Source organism: Acanthochromis polyacanthus, chromosome 11, assembly GCF_021347895.1.
Source record: "Acanthochromis polyacanthus isolate Apoly-LR-REF ecotype Palm Island chromosome 11, KAUST_Apoly_ChrSc, whole genome shotgun sequence".
Taxonomy (NCBI): domain Eukaryota; kingdom Metazoa; phylum Chordata; class Actinopteri; family Pomacentridae; genus Acanthochromis; species Acanthochromis polyacanthus.
Window position 1 is genome coordinate 41,331,991 of NC_067123.1, and position 22,125 is coordinate 41,354,115.

Genomic DNA, 22,125 nt, shown 5'->3' on the forward strand with positions numbered 1-22,125 from the left:
GTTTCTGTAAACCTCGCTAACTTTAAACCCTCTGAACTCCAACAACAGTAGAAAACTGTCAAAGTAGAAAAAAAGATAGAAGGATGAGTTCCAGCTGAAGTCATGTTGTGTTCCTCCAAACATGCGTCTCTACCTGCTGGTGTGAGAAGATCCTTCCAGGCTGGACTAAATGCTGCAGCTCTAGTTTTTTTTGTTAAACTGAAATAATGTTTGTAGTGAGGACTTAAATGTGTTCAGTTTCCTGAGCGTTGGTCTTTCAGACATTAAGGAGAGTCAGAACATCGCTCTGCTGCACAACCAGATCACCGCCTGTGACTCCATCCTGGAGGTAAGACCAGAGGCCTTCAGAAGGAGACATTATCATCATTATCAGACTTATCGTAAAAACGTAAAGAACATCTATTTAAATAGTTAAAATTCATCGTTATCTCTGAACACATCTCACTCTCTGTTCTTGTTTCTGTCATTCCATGCTAGAACAAACCTGCTGGCCAAATAGAAACTCACAATTATCTGCATTTAACACAAATATAAATTATTTTAAACTTCACTTTACATTTATACATAAACCCAGAGCAAGAGAACAAAACAGGCACATGAAGTGAATAAAAGCAGAGATACTCTACCTCTGCTGGGGTTCTAATGCGGTTTTTACTGAAGGGGCAGCAAATTTAAAATCAGTTTTTCTGATCTGGACTCGCATGAGAAGAAACGAACTGAACTAAATCTCTGTAAATCAGTTGTCTGGAGATATAAATTACCTCAGTTTAACAGGTTAACTCCCATCATTGAATCTTTGGACCTCCATAAGCATGTTTACTTTGATCCTAAAACTACAAATTGTAAATAGAAATATATCACAGCAGCAGTGTGGCCTTTATCACCCTCATTTTATTTATAAATTAATTTTAAAGTTGAGCAGTTTTTCTGTTTCCGTATAAAGAGAAAAGAGGAGGAATGGAGCTTATTTTCCTCCGCAGCTCAGAACAGATTCACTTTTATTATCAGGGAACAAGTCAAAGTATTGAAAGCTGCATTAAGGAATAAAAGTCTAGTTTTTGACAGAGCACTAATCATGTTTGAGCAGCTTCTAAAGGTAAAACCTGTTCCCTGTCTTCACTGTGGTTTTCAGTGTCTGGTTCTACTCAGACTGTCAAGTTTATTCTGCAAGCAGACCTCAGGTGAACGATAGTGAGGAAGAGCTCCGTCCTCCTGGTAGAATAGTTTAGTCAGATAAATCCTCTGATGGTTTCTGTCCTCTTGGTAGAATAGTTTAATAACCTGATGGTTTCTCTCCAGCGGATGGAAGGAATGCTGAGCGGCTTCCAGAGTGACCTGTCGTCCATCTCCAGTGAGATCCAGACGCTGCAGCAGCAGTCGGTCAGCATGAACGTCCGTCTGAAGAACCGACAGGCCGTTAGGAGCCACCTGAGCCAGCTGGTGGACGAGCTGGTGGTTCCTGGAGCCATGATCTCGTAAGTAGTAGTGGTAGTAGTCAGTCATGTGATAGGAGGAAACACCAGGTGTTTGCTGATCTTATCTTCTGCAGTGTTTCCCCTGGGTTGAAATGGCTGTGAGGTGGTGGGGTGTAGGCAAGGATTTTGAAAATCAAGATGCAAAATGCTAGCCTAGCCAGCTAGACCCATGTTTCTGAAGGCACAAGGGTCTAGGCACACTCGACAGGGAGGGAGGCGGGCTAAAAGGTTGTCTATCAAATCACTCTGCAGCAATTGGGTAGGTATACAACCAATCAGCGCAACGAATAGGCTCCTAGAGCGCTGGAAATCAGAGGATGCGGTAGTTCGGTGAAGCCTTATTTATACAGTCACTGGGTGAAGCTCAAGAATATTACAGACATGTTAACAGAAAGATTATTCAGAGTCGGTGCTAATGGAGCTCAACGACTGTTGTCGTTTTTGTTGTCGACCCTGGCAGAGAATTAAATTTGTTGCCGTGGGTTGTCTAGCGCGGCTAGGCTAGTTGTTTCCGGTTGTTTCTGTCAGAATCGTCGCGCCTCTGTCGTCACTTCGTTACGCCCGCCTTCTGACTCTACACTTCATGGTGATTGGTCTGGCCAGTTTTAGGAGAATCCAGCCTCGAGCCTTATGGAGGGTAACTAGACCCACCCTGGCAGAGAATTAAATTCGTTGCCGTGGGTTGTCTAGCGCGGCTACGCTAGTTCGGAGACACTGTTGTTGTAGTGGGGTTGTTTTTAGGTTGTGTTCTGGTTGTTTTAAGTTCTGTTCAGGTTGTGTTAAGGTTGTGTTTAGGTCCCTGTCGGTACTTCCTGTTCTGGCTGCTAACATACTTTATCTCCACGGCAGCACCATCCTGGACAGTCCAGTGACGGAGCAGGAGTTCCTGGAGCAGCTCCACGAGCTCAACAACAAGATCAACTTTGCTAAAGAGCTGAGCTTCAGAGAGACGCTGGCCTGCTCCGACATCCAGGACATCGTAGACCGCCTTAAAGTCAAGGTGAGGAGGAGATGGACACAAACAGCTGGTGTTCTCAGTACTTTATTATGTTTAGTGTGAAATGACAGGAGGAGATGGACTGAGACTGACTTTATTCATCATCAGAGGGAAACTGTTACAGCAGCTGGATGTTCACCAAGACGACACAGAATATTAGGGTATAAGTGAAGGTTAAATTGAATTAAAATCAAATATAATTAAATTAAATGGAATAGAATAAAATAAGATAAAATGAAATGAAGTAAAATAGAATGAAAATAAATAAGCATCTGAAAAATATAATTTAAAAAATCAACAAAATATACAAGAGTGATAGAGAAATGTGCAGTGATGTAAGTCGGTGCAGATCATTTACAGATGTAATGGATGATGTTTGGATGTCCAGGGGTTCAATCAGCAGTGATGGAGTCCTTCTGTCATCTACCAGATGTAGTAAAGAATCTTCTTGCTGTGGAAGGAATGACCTCCTCTAACGTTTGGAGCAGCGGGTTCATCAGCCTGCTGCTGAAGCTGCTCCTCAGATTGTCCACAGTTTTATGGAGGTGGTGGGAGGTGTTGTCTATGATGCCCAGAGGTTGGTCCTCTGCTCCACCACCTTCCCCTCCAGGGCGACCAGCTGACAGCCAACCAGACCAGCCCGGTCTCACGGGGATTCGTGAAACTGTCACGTCAGTTTTTGTTTCGGTTTCGTGCGCACCAACACGATGTCGTCATGTTTTTCGTGCCACTCACCACGAGCGAAACCCGCTGTGGTAATCACATCTGAAAGTGGTTTATACCGGCGGATTCATGACGATCTAAGCTGTCCATCGGCGTTTGCGGCCGCCGCTTCGGCCGCCGCTTCGGCCGCCGGACATTCTTTAAATTCCTATACAAATTCGGCGGATTCATGACGATCTAAGCTGTCCATCGGCGTTTGTGGCCGCCGCCGCGGCCGCCATTGCGGCCGCCAGACATCCGGCCACAGCAGCGGCCGCAAACGCCGATGGACAGCTTAGATCGTCATGAATCCGCCGGTATAAACCACTTTCAGATGTGATTACCACAGCAGGTTTCGCTCGTGGTGAGCGGCACGAAAAACATGACGACATCGTGTTGGTGCGCACGAAACCGAAACAAAAACTGACGTGACAGTTTCACGAATCCCCGTGAGACCGTGTTGACCAGACTGGGCTTTCCTGATCACTTTATCCAGTCTGTTGATGCTCCAGAAGATGGAGCTCTCCTCCACAGACTGATAGAACATTGAAGGACCTGAGCCTCCTGAGGAAGTGGAGCTGCTCAGGTCCTTCCTGTACACAACCTCAGCTGGAGGTCCACACTCACTCCCAGGTCCTGATGAGTCTGGACCGTCTGGACAAAATGATAAACTATAAAAAGACATAAATCCAGGAGAACATCTGATCATAAAACTTAGAGGATGAGTTCTCCTGTGGCAGAATTAGCAGCAGTTTATTCTAACACACTTTTAATTATTATATTTCATTCTCTTCCTGTTGCTCCCATGTATTTTTAGAGAGTCTCAAACACAGAGGTGATTTTCCAGGTGTACGTCCACATGTAGGTATTTGGAGGGATGTGAGGGTTTCACTGTTTCTGCTGTAGAACGTGTTCAACAGCACTGGTGTCAAATAAAATCTACATACAACCAATAAAATCGTTCATTTAACTGGTTAGTCTGACATCAGTTGGGTTCCACATCAGAACTAATGAAGTTTGTCCTCCTCAGGCAGTGTCAAAGATCAGAGAGTTCATTCTGCAGAAGATCTACTCCTTCAGGAAGCCCATGACTAACTACCAGATCCCTCAGAACACTCTGCTCAAGTACAGGTTGGTTGTTTTTTTTTGTTTTTTTTAAATTTATTTGTACAGAAGTTAAACCAGGCTTCATCTCATGATGGAAAACATTAAAACACAGTAAAAGGAGATAAACCAATAAACAGATTAACTTCTAGAACCAGAGAATCTCAGGAAAGATTGTGGAGAAAAAGTTTAAACTTTGCTTGGAGTTCAGATTTAACTGAATCATAAACAGTTTATGAGCTACAGGACTAGAAGTAGAGAGAAATAGAAATAACTTCTGTTCAGTTAGAATGTCATAAATCATAGAAGATTTATTATTTAAAAATCCTAGAATCAATATTCAAACATTTCATTAGGAGCCTTCTGCTGTTACTTTCACTACTCATAATTTTAACTAGTTTCTGTTCTTTATTTTCTTTTCTACATCTAAACAAATCCTGCAGTTGAACCTAAACATCCTGAATTTCTCTCTGACTGTTCAGGCAGTCATAGCGTGTTTTTTTTTAACATGATCTGGTGCAAATTTTACTTTAAATTTGGTGAATTTGTAAAATAATAAAGTCAAAGTGATTTTGATGAAATGCTACGATCTGAAACTCAGAATTAATTTTCCAGTTGTTAAAGGACTGCTGTAAAGTTCCAAATCTGATGGTTCTTTCTGTTTTTCGGTCTGTGGTTCTGATAAATGATGTCATTTTTCACTTTTTAAAGATTTAATACCTTTAAAACCCAACAGCAGGTCCTGGGTTTATACTTCATATTTATTCCCATAAATAATCCTATTTCTACGTTTCTGTCATGTTGCGGTTGTTGTTGGGAAATGGACGACTTTCAGCTTCTTAAACCAGAGTTAATAGACATTAGAAGATCTGTGCCCTTCTGTTCATCTCTCTGCAGGTTCTTCTACCAGTTCCTTCTGGCCAATGAGAGAACAGTTGCCAAGGAGATCAGAGACGAGTACGTGGACACCATGAGCAAGATCTACTTGAGTTACTTCAAGTCGTACAGTGGCCGGCTGCTCAAGGTTCAGGTCAGAGCATCATCCTGACCTCAGGGTTCATCACGGCTCCTTTTTTGTCCTGATTTATCTAATTAATCTCTAATAAATGTGACCTGATTCATCTAATTATTCTCTACTAAACGTGACCTGATTCTCCATCCTGCAGTATGAGGAGGTGGCAGACAAAGACGACCTGATGGGAGTAGAAGACACAGCTAAAAAAGATATCCTTTACAGACTGCCTGTGCTTTTTATCTCCACATTTATCTGTATTTAAGAGATTTGTGCTGTTTATAGCTGCAGTTCTTCCATGGAGGTCTTTGACCAAACAAAGGCTGTAAAGGTTTTCTTTAAGTTAGGTTTTCTTTAGACTGTTAAAGCATCAGTAAATCCTTCATGCTGTGGTTCAGGCGGCAGGTTAAACCTCATGGTTCAGATTCTCTGTTCTTTTTCAGGGTCTTCCAGAACCTTCAGCAGGTTCTCCAGGTGTGAAACCGTTTTCAGGTTGAGTGACGATCAGTGTGGACATGGTGGACAGGCTGTTAAAGGGTTCATGAGGTGTTAACAGGCAGAGAGCCACAAACCATATCTGGAGGTTCTCCAGGAGGAAACGCTTCACTGATCATCCAGTTCAGGTTCAGGTGTTTAACGTGCACATACTGAGGCCCCATCCACACGAAGACAAAACGCTTAACAGTTTCAAAAATGATCGCCATAAAGACGAAGGTGTCTCAGAAAATGTGTGCGTCTACATGAGTGCACTCGATACGCATGGAAACGCTGTAAAACACGTCAGACCTCTCGGGGCGCTGTAACGATATGACGGAAACACGCGGAAAACAGAAGAAAAAAACAGTGGGCATGCGCACTTGTGGCAAAAGTTGTAAACAGAGACCAAGCTGGGAAGTAAATAAAGTGCCGTAATGTGTCCTCGATAATTGTTTGTTCAACTCGGTGGTGATTGAGAAGAAGGAGATTTTGCTGCAACAGGGATAGTAGGGTCACTAGCTTCGTTGGCGCATGCGTGTCAATGAAGATACGAAACTATGACGCAAGCGTTTCTGAAAAGTAGCCGATAGCCAGTAAACAAGGAGCTGCGTGTTGGGTGTTGTGATAATAAAGACGACCGGGTTCATCAGCAAGAGTTATTTACTGAACCGCCAGGCAGGAGGAGACACAGCAGGTACATAGCGCAAGATAACACCGAGTGCGCATGTGCAGATCTACGGGTAAACTGAAGTGTCAAAACTAAGAATATTTGTCAATATTCTACATCCCCTTTCCTTAGTTAGTGCCCTTAGTAGAAAAATAGGCAAACACTTAATAAACAAAAGTACAGTAGCAAACTCATACTATACTGAATTAGGCAATAGTTAGCACTAACCATAACCGGATGTCATAACCATATTCAAACATTTCTTCTAGTCAGTACAATAACCACAACATACTATATTAGCTATTACAGGATGAATGTGCTTAGCTTAGCAGATCTAAACTCTGTACTTTGGGTTGGGTTTACTGACACGACCTGAACGGGTTCTGTAAAGATTGTCATTCACATTAGTAGCTTGCTCAGAAATAGAAACTCGGGCCCTAGGGCGCTCAGAGTCCATGTTCTGTTCTGCATGTCCATGTCCGGTTAGTGTCACACGCCTTAGTGGGTCAGAACTAGTGTCCTGAAAACAGTCCTGTGGGTTAGACTGTGTTGGGACAGGTTCAGCGACAGGTAAGAGGTGTTTTCTGTTTATCCTGTATGTTTGTCCTTCTGACTGGACCAGGTAAGATCTGGGCTCTTTGCATGTTTCTTTCACAATTCCTGTGCGGTCAAATCCTTTAGGTGTTTGAAGCCTGACTACTTGTCCTTCTGTTAGAGGTTGAAGAGGTTGGCTTGTTTTGTCGTAGTAGGTCTTTTAGAGAGAAGTTGAGCATGCACGTCCTCGAGCTTGAGCATTTGGGTTCAAGCAATTCTTTGGAGACAGGAAGAGTAGTGCGTGTCTGTCTTGACATTAGCCTTTGTGCTGGAGATCTGAGTTTTGTGTCACGAGGTATATTCCTTAAGTTGAGAAGGTTGAGAAAGACATCTGTTTTATTTCTGTGAGATTTCTCCATGAGGTTCTTAGCACTACGGACAGCTCTCTCTGCAAGTCCATTTGATTGGGGATACTCAGGGCTGCTTGCTACATGAGTAAAGTCCCATTGTTTTGCAAAGTCTTTGAAGCGTTGGCTTGTAAACTGTCGTCCGTTGTTCATTATGAGAGCGTGGGGCGCTCCATGGACAGAGAAGTGACGTTTCAGTTTACCAATGACTGTAGCAGATGTTAGATTGCGTAGCAGGTCAATCTTGAACCAGCCTGAGAAGGAATCCATAAGTACCAGGTACTGCTGGTTGCGCCAGTCGAAGATGTCAGCTGCTAAAGTTGACCAGGGCAGCTCTGGGACAGGGTGTAAGTGAAGCGGCTCCTTCTGTTAGTGTGGTTTTTGTGCTGTTACACACTGAGCATGCCTGTACTCCTTCTTCGATATCATTCCTCATTGTAGGCCAAAACACAATGCCTCTCGCTCTCTGTTTTGTGGCTTCTGCACCTGGGTGTCCTCTGTGCAGTATATCTTTTGTAGGGACAATGGAATCACTGTTTTCTGTCCTTTCATGACAACGCCATCTTCAATAGTCTGTTCATCTCTGAAGGGAAAGTAAGGATTCATTGCATGAGGAAGACTGTGCAGTTTGTTTGGCCAGCCATGTTTGATTGTGTGACTGAGCATTTGGAGAGTCGGATCAGTGGCAGTGTGCTCTCTTAGTTCCTGTAAATGAGCAGATGACGCATAGCAAATTGACATTACATTAAAATCATCCACTTCATCCGCGAGCTGAGTCTGTGTGCTCCTGGGAGCTCTCGACAAAGTATCAGCCAGATGCATTTGTTTTCCACTTTTGTACACAAGGGTAATGCTGTACTTTTGAAGCCTTAACATCATGTGCTGTAGTCTGGCAGGTGCAGCATGGATTGGCTTTTTGATAATCGTCAAGAGAGGTTGGTGGTCAGTCTCAACAGTGATTGGTTTGCCATAGATGTAGTCGTGAAACTTTGAGCACGCAAACACAACAGCTAGTAGCTCTTTTTCTATTTGGGCATACCGTGTCTCTGTGTCCGTGAGGGTGCGTGAGGCATATGCTACAGGTTTGCCTTCCTGCAAGCATGCAGCACCAAGTCCATATTGAGAGGCGTCACATGTAAGGGTGACGGGTTTGTTGACATCATAGTATGACAGCAATGGGGGGTTCGACATGTGCTCCTTTAAAGTGTCAAAAGCATGTTGCTGCTGTTCATGCCATGACCACTCCGTGTCCTTGTGTGTAAGTTGTCGGAGTGGAGCAGAGAACTGAAGTTGGGGATAAATTTCCCGAGGTAGTTGACAATTCCAAGAAATCTTTGCAGGGCTGAAACGTCAGTTGGCACAGGCATGTCGCTGATTGCTTTGGTTTTAGAGGGGTCTGCTTTTAAACCGTGAGCAGTAAAAACATGACCGACGTAACTGACCTGGTGAAGCCTAAATTTGCATTTGAGGGGTTGAGTCTCAACTTAACTTCTTTGGCTCTATTTAGCACCTTTCTCAGATTTGCGTCATGTTCCTCAATGTCCTTGCCTCCGATGAGTATGTCATCCACAATGACTGCGCAGGGGTAACCAGCAAAGATCTGCTCCATGGAGCGCTGGAACACCTCGCTAGCAGAGCTGATTCCGAACGGCATCCGCAGGAACCTGTAACGACCAAAACAGGTGCTGAAAGTGGTTAACATTGAAGATTTGTGGTCTAGCAAAATCTGCCAGAATGAGTTCTTTGCATCCAGGACTGAGAAAACTGTAGCATTAAACATTTGCGATGCGACCTCATCCACTGTGCGCATTGGGTGATGTGGTCTTTTCACAGCTGTATTTAAGTCCTTGGGATTGATGCAGATCCTGATTTCCTTTTTGTCCTTTTTATTTGTAGTGACCATGGATGATACCCAGTCAGTGGGCTGTGAGACTGGTGTGATGACACCTAACTCTTGCATCCTGTCCAGTTCAGCCTTGACTTGGTCTTTCATTGCAACAGGAATGCGGTGTGCAGGACGAACCACAGGTCTCACTTCCGGGTCAAGTGTCATTGAATATGTGACTGGCAGTTTTCCCAGCTCGTCAGTGAAAAGCTCACTATATTCACTTTTGATTTGCTGAGTCAAATCTTGAACTGTGGTGACGTTCACCTGATGGACTTTTTACTGAGAGATACAAGTCCCATCTGTAATGATGCACTGAGTCCAAGCAGTGGCAAAACATTGTCCTTGATAATGAAAAATGGTAGTGTGTACTGTTTGGCCCCTAGGTGGCAGCACAAGTCAACAAATCCTAGAGTCTTTATCTTACTACCGCCGTAAGCAACAAGGTTGGTAGGTTTAGTGCAAGGCTTTATTTGTTCAACTGTTTTCACTTTCTCAAACATTTCTTCTGAGAGGACGTTGCATTTAGCTCCAGTGTCCACTTTCATCTCAACTGCATTGTCATTAATCTGTACAGTAGTGAAAGCCTCTTCTCTTTCCTGTGACTGAGCACAAACTGTATCCACTGTCTCGTCCAGGGTTATGCTATTTACATAGTAGGTTTCACTGTCTTCTGTGTTGTCCATTTCCACCTGGTGAACTGACTGTCTGTCTTTGCCTGTCAAACGGAGGTTTGGATTTGCAGCACTTTTTGAAGGGGTTCATTTTCTTACATGAATTACATTGTTGGCCAAAAGCTGGACATTTGTTTCTCTTTGTCACGTGACAACCACCACAATTATTACGGTCAGTAATGAGCTGTGATGAGGTTTGTTTACTGTTAAACTTGGCCTTGTCGTAGTCTCGTCTTTTCACATGTTTGGTCTGAACAGCATCCACATTTGTAACAGAGCTATGTGGGGACATGAGCGTTTTGTTGTGCTCTTCTGTCATTTCATGAATCTGACAAACTGAAATGGCCCTAGCTAAAGTCAGATCACTGTCACGTAATAGAATTTTTCTGAGGTGGTTGTTATTTATGCCACAGACCAGCCTGTCTCTAATAAGTTCTTCACACAGCTCGCCAGAGTTGCAGCTCTTAGCTTTGATTCTCAGATCGCTCACATAGGATTCAATGGTCTCACCAGCCTTTTGGTTACGTGTGTTGAATTTGTGTCTCTCCATCGTTATGTTTGTTTGAGGGTTGCACATCTCCCTAAACTTTCTCTTGAGGCACTCCGGGTCCTCCTTGGACTCTGCCGGTGTGTGAACATGTCCATTTTCACCGGGTTCACGCACCTCCGCTGCGTAAACAAAAGATCTCTCGCGCTCGATTGCTTCGGGACCGGCCAGGTTCAGGAGAATGTAGGCTCAAGTCCGCGCTGGCTTATTCGAGTGCGCTGCGGTGATAAAAATGTCGTATTCCTGCTCAAATATGCGCCAGTTTTCTGCGATGTTGCCATCAAACACCAGCGGGTTGGGTCGTCTGAAGCCGTCCGCCATCTTGCAAAAATCAGCGAGGTAGCACAATGGTCCTGCTCGTAAAAAAAAAATACAACACGCTGTAGATTGTGAAAAATAAGTCCGAGACTTCTGACACCATGTTGAATGTTGTGATAATAAAGACGACCGGGTTCATCAGCAAGAGTTATTTACTGAACCGCCAGGCAGGAGGAGACACAGCAGGTACATAGCGCAAGATAACACAGAGTGCGCATGTGCAGATCTACGGGTAAACTGAAGTGTCAAAACTAAGAATATTTGTCAGTATTCTACACTGCGTATGGGAGATGCCAGCGTGTCGTCATTTGTTATGGTCACGTGGTACAAGACCGCTGCTGGTTGGCAAGAACCAGCAGTAACATAACAGCTTGCTACGAGAATGGTATCGGGTTTGAAACAAATACGTAAAATTATCGCTTTTCATGAATGAAATTGCACATGTATTTACCACAATGGTAATAGCGTGTGTAGTTGGTGTTTGTATGAAGCGTTTTGAGAAGGGATCAGGCTTGAAATTTCACTGAATACCGATTTCAGGAGAGAGAAGATGGCGGTGGCTTCAGCCATCAACAGGAAAAATTGGACCCCAGTAAGCAGCAGAGATTGTATTTGTGGCTCCCACTTTTCTTCAGGTAAGCTATTCAACAGTTTAGCATGTTTAGTATGTCCAACTTTGAGCTTATTTACCAAAAGATATTGATTTAGTGTCGCATCCTTCACGTGAAGCGATCTCTACACTTTCGGTTTGGTTCAGTGTTGTCATGGGTTACCGATCGCTTTTTAGGCGATGAAAGTATACTAAAGTCCAATGAAGCATATTCAATAACATCTCCTTAAGCCAGCAGCCTCCTATTTGTAACCATATTTGTTTCTGTATGCGTCTAGCGATCGTTTTTTAGAATTGTCCTATTTTCGATCACCAATGCTGTGGGTCTGTTACTGTCACATAGAAGCCATACTGCAGACAAAAAATACAGCAACTTCTTGACGTTTCTTTGACATCTTGTTGAAGATTAACAGAAGATATATTATTTTTAATTCATAATTTTATATTTTTGGGTGGGTGAACTGCCCAGCGGTGTCAGTCAAGTAAAAATAAATGTCGGTGAAGGAAATGTCCGGCTACAATGAAGGATCGTCAACCCACCTAGTCTTCAAATTGTAGGGATCTGGCAAGGTTTTACTGTTTCCCTGATATCTCAGCTTACTCACGTATATTTGTCGGGCCTCAGGTGATAAGGATTGAGCATAATCGGACAATTTCACGGAAGGATAGTTCGCATTGTTATCGTCAGCCATTGTTCCTCTGGTTCCTTTTGCCAACCAGCGCAGTAATCACGTAACTTCGTGACGTCACTGTTTGTAAACACTGGCGTCTCCCATATGGCGTTTCAAAATCTTTCCCCTCTGGAACCTGGTTTCAAAAATGATCCTTTACAGACCCCCAAAACGCCGTCTTCGTGTGGATGATACACAGATTCGACAAGAAACTTATGCGTTTAGACCTCGTTTTGTCTTCGTGTGGATGGGGCCTAAATGTACTGAACAGACAGACACCTGTTCACATACCAAACACCTGTTCACATGCCAAACACCTGTTCATGTACCAAACAGCTCCCAGATCAGTCAGATACCTGTTCATTGAGAAGCTCCTTGACTGCTGCTGCTGCAAGTTTCTTCTCCAAACCGTCTCTGAAGAGCAGGAACACCATCTTCACGCTGGGCCAGAGGGGATCCATCCTGAGTCCTGCAGAGCTGGAGGGTCCCATCCTGGTCCCTCATACAGCTCAGAGAGGAGACAGCAGGGTGAGGACACACAGAGGCGACAGTTCAACAACACAGATGGGGTTCGTTTAGGACAGAAAGGAAAACTGGGAAAGAGGAAGACAACCTGTTAGCATGAGTAGTAATTACTGCTGTATGGATGGATGTTACATTTATGTTAATTAAATAGTCAGAAACGTTCATTTATGAGATAACTGAGTCTTACTGCAGAGAAGACAGTCCATATTACAGGACTTTATACTGCAGTCCATTTCAGTTTTTCCTTCTTTTGATTTTAATCTTTAAAAGTTAAACAGAAAATGGAAAGTGATGCTACAGATTTTTATGAACTGCTCAGAGTTGTGGAAACATCTAGCCTAGCTGCGCTAGACAACCCACGGCAACAAATTTAATTCTCTGCCAGGGTGGGTCTAGTTACCCTCCATAAGGCTCGAGGCTGGATTCTCCTAAAACTGGCCGGACAAATCACCATGAAGTGTAGAGTCAGAAGGCGTGACTAAGTGACGACAGAGGCGTGACGATTCTGACAGAAACAACTGGCGCACAATAAACAGTTATCTTTCGACTCGGCTTTGGCCACAGCCCTTAAAGATTTGAAGCTAAAATTCAACTTGAAAGATAAACAAAGGACGGCACTGAAGTGTTTCATTGAGAAGAAAGACGTATTTGGACTTATGCCGACAGGATATGGCAAATCCTTAATATACCAGTTGGCTCCGCTGGTTGGGAAGCTAATGGGACTTAGCCACAATCCGCTGGTGCTCTAGGAACTACGTCAACCTATTCGTTGCGTTGATTGGTTGTATACCTACCCAATTGCTGCAGAGTGATTTGAAAGACAACCTTTTAGCCCGCCTCCCTCCCTGTCGAGCGGCCCTAGACCCTTGTGCCTTCAGAAACATGGGTCTAGCGCGGCTAGGCTACGAAACATCTTGATCTGTTTACACACGTGGACAAAATTGTTGGTACCCCTCAGTTAAAAAAGGAAAAACCCACAATTCTCACTGAAATGACTTGAAACTCACAAAAGTAACAATAAATAAAAATTTATTGAAAATTAAATAATCAAAAACAGCCATTACTTTTGAATTGTTGATTAACATAATTATTTAAAAAAATAAACTAATGAAACAGGCCTGGACAAAAATGATGGTACCTCTATAAAAGATTGAAAACTATTTGACCAGAGTGACATGATTAACTCAGGTGTGTCATTTAATTGACATCACAGGTGTTTCCAAACTCATAATCAGTCAGTCTGCCTATTTAAAGGGAGACAAGTAGTCACCCTGCTGTTTGGTGAAAAGGTGTGTACCACACTGAACATGGACAACAGAAAGCGAAGGAGAGAATTGTCCCAGGACATCCGAAAAAAATGATAGACAAACATCTTAAAGGTAAAGGCTATAAGACCATCTCTAAACAGCTTGAAGCTCCTGTGACAACAGTGGCTCATATTATTCAGAAGTTCAAGACCCACGGGACAGTAGCCAACCTCCCTGGACGTGGCCGCAAGAGGAAAATTGATGACAAATTGAAGAGACGGATCGTTGGAATTGTATCCAAAGAGCCCAGAGCAACCTCCAAAGAAATTAAAGGTGAACTCCAAGGCCAAGGTACATCAGTGTCAGATGGCACCATTCGTCGTTGTTTGAGCCAAAGTGGACTTCATGGGAGACGACCAAGGAGGACACCACTGCTGAAAAAAACTCATAAAAAAGCCAGACTGGAATTTGCAAAAATGCATGTTGACAAGCCACAAAGCTTCTGGGAGAATGTCCTTTGGACAGATGAGACCAAACTGGAGCTTTTTGGTAAGGCACATCAACTCTATGTTCATAGACTCAAAAACCAAGCATACGAAGAAAAGAACACTGTCCCTACGGTGAAACATGGAGGAGGCTCAGTAATGTTTTGGGGCTGCTTTGCTGCATCTGGCACAGGGTGTCTTGAAAGTGTGCAAGGTACGATGAAATCTGAAGACTATCAAGGCATTCTGGAGAGAAATGTGCTGCCTAGTGTCAGAAAGCTTGGTCTCAGTCGCAGGTCATGGGTCTTCCAACAGGACAACGATCCAAAACACACAGCCAAAAACACCCAAGAATGGCTGAGAGAAAAGCGTTGGACTATTCTAAAGTGGCCTTCTATGAGCCCAGATCTGAATCCCATTGAACATATGTGGAAGGAGCTGAAACATGCCATTTGGAGAAGACACCCATCAAACCTGAGACAACTGGAGCTGTTTGCTCATGAGGAGTGGGCCAAAATACCTGTTGACAGCTGCAGAACGCTCATTGACAAATACAGAAATCGTTTAATTGCAGTGATTGCCTCAAAAGGTTGTGCAACAAAATATTAAGTTATGGGTACCATCATTTTTGTCCAGCCCTATTTCATTAGTTTGTTTTTTTAAATAATTATGTTAATCAACAATTCAAAAGTGATGGCTGATTTTGATTATTTAATTTTCAATAAATTTTTATTTATTGTTACTTTTGTGAGTTTCAAGTGATTTCAGTGAGAATTGTGGGTTTTTCCTTCTTTAACTGAGGGGTACCAACAATTTTGTCCACGTGTGTATCTGTGAAGTCAAACTGCTGGTCCCAGGGCCGTAGCCAGGATTTTAGAATGGGTGAGGTCCATGATGCGCGCACAAAGTGCGCGCCGAAAATTTTTCAATGTTTTTTTAAAATATTTATTTTTATATATTTTTTTTAGGCTACAAGTCACACAAGATGTTTGTTGTTTAAATATCTTTTAATGATGTGAAATCAGCATTTTCCGAACAAAAATGTATATTTTTTTCAAAAAAACAAATCAACTTTTTACATCAAAGGCTAGCTGAATCCTCCTGTGACCAGAGGCATCCCACCGTCGAAGGATATTCTCCCGGTTCACCTCCACTTTCTGATGCACATGCATCATCGCCAGGCCTGTCAGTCTGTCGTTGGACATGGTAGATCTAAGCCATGTCTTAAGTCTTCGCATGGCTGAGAATGACCTCTCACAGGCACAAGTCGTCACTGGCAAGGTTAGAAATATCTTCAACATACATTGTATGTTGTCTGATGAGCCAGGCGTTCATCAAAAAAAAAAAAAAAAAAAAAAAAGCGCCGGACACGCTCTCCGCTGTGGATAAAAGTAATTAAACTCTTTGATCAGATGATCTGACAGGCCGAACTCGTGCCGAATTATCTAAAAAAATATATTGTGGTCACCTTGGTGTAGATGGGCGGGGATGTGGTCTATAAAGTGCTAATAATAAAAACATTAGTTTTTGAACGGGGTTTGGCCCGCTGCCAAGCGCATCACAGGGCGCATTTGCGGGTACGTGCATCAGCTGATCAAACAGCTTTTCACCGCAACACGCACACAGGCACAAACAGAACACAAAGCCCATGGATGTTTACCACAATTCACAATTTACAAGCACGTTTCACAGAGAGGTTTCAAGTTTTTATGAGTTTATGTTTTATTCAGTTGGGCATATTTGGCGAAAAAAAAAAAAAACCTCGGAAAAAATAGATGAGGTCCGGACCTCGCTGACCTCATACCTGGCTACGGCCATGGCTGGTCCACGCTGACATCTAGTGGCATCTCGTGAGATCACTTCTAGAAACATGACTTTTTATTAAAATCTGCTGTAATGTTCCTCTGTCCTGCAGTATCCCTATGAGACGCTGTTCCGCAGTCAGCACTACGCTCTGCTGGACAACGGCTGCAGAGAATTCCTCTTCCTGTCCGACTTCTTCATGGTGGCAGGAAACTCAGCCCTGGACCTCTTCAACAGCATCATGGGAAAAACCCTCAGCATGTTCCTGGTACCTTGACTTTGCTCTACCACAGTTTGACAGCATTAGTTAGGTTAAAAAGGCTTTACAGTTATCTCCATAGCCCTTTTCTTCAGACCCTCAGCATGTTCCTGGTACCGTGGCGTTGCTCTGTGTTTTAGGCTGAAGGTTCTCAGAAACAGACTGTTAACTAGTTAAAGCAGATTGACTCCAACAGAATTTCTTCATGAAGCCCAGAATGACTTCAGTCTACAAAGGCTGTATGTTCATCTCTGTAATCATTTTACTGAGGTGTTCATTTAAAAAGATGGATATAAGCATTTTGTTGTCTAAAGCAGCAGAAACTATTGACACATTTAAGGTGAAACAGTGATCAGAAGTTTGACTAGGACCTCCTGTAAATCTGCTGATTGTTTCCTTGATGAACGATTCTTCATCCTCACTGTAAACCATCAGAACATTGTGATGAAAAGTTTCCCTCAGTGATTAAAAACATGGTCTGTCCTGAATCAGAGACATGGTGTTATATTGTGTCCTCTGTCTCCTGCAGAAGAGTATGTCCACCTACGTATCCGACTGCTATGACAGCATCGCCATCTTCCTCTGCATCCACATCATCCTCAGATTCAGAGCCATAACAGCCAAGAGGACCATCCCCGCTCTGGACAAGTCAGTGAGAAGAAAAACCCCTAAACTTCCTAAAGAGTCTCTCCTTTAGATAAAAAAAACCTCCCAAAGAGTCTCTCCTTTAGATAAAAAAAACCTCCCAAAGAGTCTCTCCTTTAGATAAAAAACCTCCTAAAGAGTCTCTCCTTTAGATAAAAAAAACCTCCTAAAGAGTCTGTCCTTTAGATAAAAAAACCTCCCAAAGAGTCTCTCCTTTAGATAAAAAACCTCCTAAAGAGTCTCTCCTTTAGATAAAAAAACCTCCCAAAGAGTCTCTCCTTTAGATAAAAAAACCTCCTCAAGAGTCTGTCCTTTAGATAAAAAAAACCTCCTAAAGAGTCTCTCCTTTAGATAAAAAAACCTCCTAAAGAGTCTCTCCTTTAAATAAAAAAACCTCCTAAAGAGTCTCTCCTTTAGATAAAAAAACCTCCTAAAGAGTCTCTCCTTTAAATAAAAAAACCTCCTAAAGAGTCTCTCCTTTAGATAAAAAAACCTCCTCAAGAGTCTCTCCTTTAGATAAAAAAAACCTCAAGAGTCTGTCCTTTAGATAAAAAAAACCTCCTAAAGAGTCGCTCCTTTAGATAAAAAAACCTCCTCAAGAGTCTGTCCTTTAGATAAAAAAACCTCCTCAAGAGTCTCTCCTTTAAATAAAAAAACCTCCTAAAGAGTCTCTCCTTTAGATGGAAAAACCTCCTAAAGAGTCTCTCCTTTAGATAAAAAAACCTCCTAAAGAGTCTCTCCTTTAGATAAAAAAAACCTCCTAAAGAGTCTCTCCTTTAGATAAAAAAACCTCCTAAAGAGTCTCTCCTTTAGATAAAAAAAACCTCCTAAAGAGTCTCTCCTTTAAATAAAAAAACCTCCTAAAGAGTCTCTCCTTTAGATAAAAAAACCTCCTAAAGAGTCTCTCCTTTAGATGGAAAAACCTCCTAAAGAGTCTCTCCTTTAGATAAAAAAAACCTCCTAAAGAGTCTCTCCTTTAGATAAAAAAAACCTCCTAAAGAGTCTCTCCTTTAGATAAAAAAACCTCCTAAAGAGTCTCTCCTTTAGACAGAAAGGTGCTGATGTTTTCAAAGATTCCTTCTCTTGTTTCTCTGTTCTCGTTGGTAGAAGGTTCTTCCTCATATTCTTGCTCTGGAGTCGGACAGTCATGTTGAGATGTCGCTAAGTTGTTGTCCAGTTTGAAAACATCAGTTTCTACAGATTTTGAGTTCTTCAGTGGAATTTAATTTCAGCCGTTAAACATATCCAGTCTTTTAAGGTAATGAGATTAAAGGCTGAGACTGAGACAACAGGAAACACACCAGACTGAATATACTGAGATTTAAAGTCTCCTTTATGTGGATCTGTAGCTGCACAAGCTGTAAAATCCAAACCAGAAGATCCCAAAATGAGTCCTGAACAATAAATCATAAATGTTTTACAGGAAATATATAAAACTGCCCATATAACATTCTGAAATCAGATAAAACAGTTTTAACTGATGAAAATTATTAGAAAACAAACACACTAAACATCCCACTGGACTGAGATGGATGGTGGACACCAGCGTATGAGGATCTGCTGGACCTGGTAGCCAGCAGCTGTTTCTGTATCTGGTAGAACATGCATTTGGACTCTTTTAGCTCTACTTTTGGTCTCTTGCTCCTGAGAACGTATCTGCTGCTAGACGTTCCTCTCAGTTCTCCAGATGGTTTGTCTAGATAACTTGATGCTAGGAGAGCTCTGAGGATGAACCAGAGCAGTAAAGCTGCAGATGGTCAGATAAAGAAGCAGCTCACATGAAGCTCCATGAAACCTAATGAAGTAGCAGATACTGCCTGCTTTGGGAGGTTATAAAGGTTCTGTGTGCAACCTTTCAGAACCACCAGAGTAGAAGCATCTCAGACCAAATAAACTGGAACATCTGCCTCCACTTTTTACCTTCAGTCTCAACCAGAAAGTTGTTTTCCTGAGAGACAACAAAAACCAACACGCTCACTTAGAGGAATCCTCAGATCAACCTGCTGCTGTTTGCTGCAATAATCTGGTTGTATATATGTTTAAAACCTTTTTAAATCCCAATGATCCATGAAGAATGGTGCTTTAAGCTGCAGATCTTCTGCTCAGGTACTGGGAGGCCGTCCTGGAGCTGCTGTGGCCGAGGTTCGACCTCATCCTGGAGATGAACATCCACAGCATCAGAAACACTGACCCTCAGAAACTAGGAGTTCTGGACACCAGACCACATTATGTAGGTTCACACACACACACACACACACACACACACACACACACACACACACACACACACACACACACACACTGTTGATGAGTGTTTGTTGGTTTCAGATCACACGTCGTTACGCAGAGTTCTCATCAGCCATCGTCAGCATCAACCAGACGTTCCCTAATGAGAGGACCAACGCCCTGCTGGGACAGCTGCAGGTAACACACACACACACACACACACACACACACACACACACACACACACACACACACAGAGAGAGAAAAATACAGGAGGTCCTCAGTTTACGACGTCCTCGACCTACAGCGTTTCATCGTTACATCAGAACTGGTTACATGGAACTAGTTGATTAGTGGAGCAGATGAATACGTCGTCACACGGTGCTATCAGATGGCTTTGTTTCCATTCTCTGGTTGTACTCCACCTTGGATTGTGCTACATTCACTAACTTTTTACCTTCATTATGGCTCCCAGCATAAGTCAGACTCTTCTGATGCTGGAAGAAAAGGAAAGCGTCTCCATGGAAGTGAAATTCGACAGAATAAAACGCTGGGAACAGAAACACCGACCAACATGGGTCATGTTGTAAAAACAGGTCAACATATTCTGTTATCTTCTAGTAAAATGATTCATACATGCATGAAAGTCGTTGGTATTCATGACTTTTTGAAGAACTGATCCATATCTAACCTGGCAATATCCAGATTAATAATTGTGCAGTACTTGATAGTACTCCACAATATCAATCTGGGACCGCTCCATGTAAATCCGTTCGGAGGAAAGAGGCACGGATTGGACAATGCAACAGTATGTCCCGCCTCTGACAGGTTTGTTTTTAGCCAATCGCGGGATCTTCACAACGAGCGGAGCCAATTGGTAGATTAAACTCTGACCAAAACCCGTAGGTAAAAAAGCACAAACATCTTTACCTTCCAGAAATGAGCAAAGCGCCTCTCGTTGTTCTTCCTTCAAAGAAGCGATAGGAGATTCAGCTAAAACTGACTTAATAGCAGCATCTACACGATCGTTGTCCTCCGTTGCCGTGTTTGTTTTGATCTACTGGCGCTTGGTGTCGTCTTCACACCCGGATATCCCGCCCCACACACGAATACTGCTGCGTGATTGGCCCGAACCAACTTGGTGCTGTACGAACAGTGAATGTGGGAGCGGAGCAAGATGGTTTCTTGAGAGATTTGTGAACTCACAAATATCGCGAGAAATCAACTTGCTGGCAAGGTTAATCCATATCATGATGCACGGAACGGATTTGTTAACATTTTCACTGGAGTTCAGAATTAGGGTAAAAATCATCTTATGTAGATCAGTAGGAACGGAACTCTGATAGAAGTGGAGGACCTCCTGTATCATAGAAAATATTCTAAGATTCTAAATGTTCTACAAAGTGTAAAATATGCAATGAATAAAAATGTACTTAATTGAAATGGATGGATGGATGATGGATGATGATGGATGGATGATGGATGATGGATGATGATGGATGGATGATGATGGATGGATGTCCTGTCTGGTACCACTGAGGAAAATCAGATAAAAGTGAATCGGAAGAAACTTCTTTAGTCTTCAGTGTTTTTATCATCAGAATACGTTAGGTCTAACTGAGCTGATTTAATTGATGATTATTGTTTTTATTATTAGAATAATTTCAGGCTGAGCTGATTTAATCTGTGAGGTGTGATTTATTTCCAGGTTGAGGTAGAAAACTTTGTGCTGAAGATGGCGGCTGAGTTTCCCTCCAGAAGAGACCAGCTGATCTTCCTCATCAACAACTATGACATGATGCTGAGTGTCCTCATGGTGAGACAGAACCAGAAGCACCTGTGGACCTTTGTTCTAAACACCACGGATCTCAGCTCTTCTCAGGAGGACTTACTGATTGTTTTTGTGTGTTTGTCCAGGAGAGGGCAGCAGATGACAGTAAGGAGGTGGAGGGTTTCCAGCAGCTGCTTCTGGCCAGAACACAGGTAGAGATAACCACTAAAATAGCTTTATTTATGTTTAAAATAAACAAACACGTATTTATAATATTTCTCTGGCTTTTAATTAATACATTAGATATTTAAATGTTTTTTTGATGTTATGACAAAATGTTTAGACATTTTTAGATTTTTTAAAATTAATATTTTGGGACATTTTTACATATATTATGAGTATTTTTTAGGTATATTATTATTTCATGTGCATTGTATTCAGGCTTTTTATTATTTTCTGGTTGATGTATGTTTGTGGTATTTTTCAGATAATTTAGTAATATTTGCTACAAAAACAAAAACTTTATCTTAATAATATTCACACAATTCTTTTAATTTTAAAAATATTATTTTTAATAATTTTAGAAATATTATTTTATTAGCTTTTTTTATAAATAAAATTGATTTACACATAATACACTTTGTAATCTTTAACCATCCGGAACATTTTAAACACTATTTGTCTTTTTATAAATATTTATCTGACATTTGTCATGTTATTTTATTACAGTTAATATTTTTCAAGTATTTTTAAAACTTAATTTAAAAAAAAACTGACATTTTATTTGTGCTCATCTGACATTGTATTATGATTTTTAGTATTTTCAGGTATTTATGACATAATATTAAAATGTTTGATATAATATTGGGGCATTTTTAAAACATTTTTCTTTTCTGAATTATGTGTTAATAGCATTTTTGACATTTTAGACAAACAGTATTATTATAATATTCTAAGTATTCAGGCTTTTTGTAAGATAAGTCATTTAAGTACAACACAGCTGTAAATTCCAAATATCTAAATATTTATTATGTGTGAACAGATTAATTTCTGATCGTGTCCAGAAGGTCAGATTGGAAGACAT

At 41.9% G+C, this 22,125-nt stretch overlaps 2 protein-coding genes across 3 annotated transcripts in view; one reads left to right on the top strand and one right to left on the bottom strand.

The window, feature by feature from the left end:
• Positions 1-22,125, bottom strand: part of LOC127530216 (40S ribosomal protein S18) — a 134,645-nt gene that overhangs the window by 7,559 nt on the left and 104,961 nt on the right. The window lies entirely within an intron of this gene.
• The window catches only part of LOC110969443 (vacuolar protein sorting-associated protein 52 homolog), a 28,214-nt gene that overhangs the window by 2,748 nt on the left and 3,341 nt on the right, over positions 1-22,125 (top strand). For both annotated transcript variants that reach the window (XM_051955838.1, XM_051955839.1), the window contains exons 5-17: positions 261-328; positions 1,300-1,475; positions 2,325-2,475; positions 4,205-4,305; positions 5,176-5,308; positions 5,445-5,502; positions 12,475-12,608; positions 16,253-16,408; positions 16,929-17,047; positions 19,151-19,274; positions 19,373-19,468; positions 20,979-21,086; positions 21,188-21,253. In XM_051955838.1, coding sequence (XP_051811798.1) covers positions 261-328; positions 1,300-1,475; positions 2,325-2,475; positions 4,205-4,305; positions 5,176-5,308; positions 5,445-5,502; positions 12,475-12,608; positions 16,253-16,408; positions 16,929-17,047; positions 19,151-19,274; positions 19,373-19,468; positions 20,979-21,086; positions 21,188-21,253 — 1,490 coding nt within the window. The remainder of the gene's footprint in view (positions 1-260; positions 329-1,299; positions 1,476-2,324; positions 2,476-4,204; positions 4,306-5,175; positions 5,309-5,444; positions 5,503-12,474; positions 12,609-16,252; positions 16,409-16,928; positions 17,048-19,150; positions 19,275-19,372; positions 19,469-20,978; positions 21,087-21,187; positions 21,254-22,125) is intronic.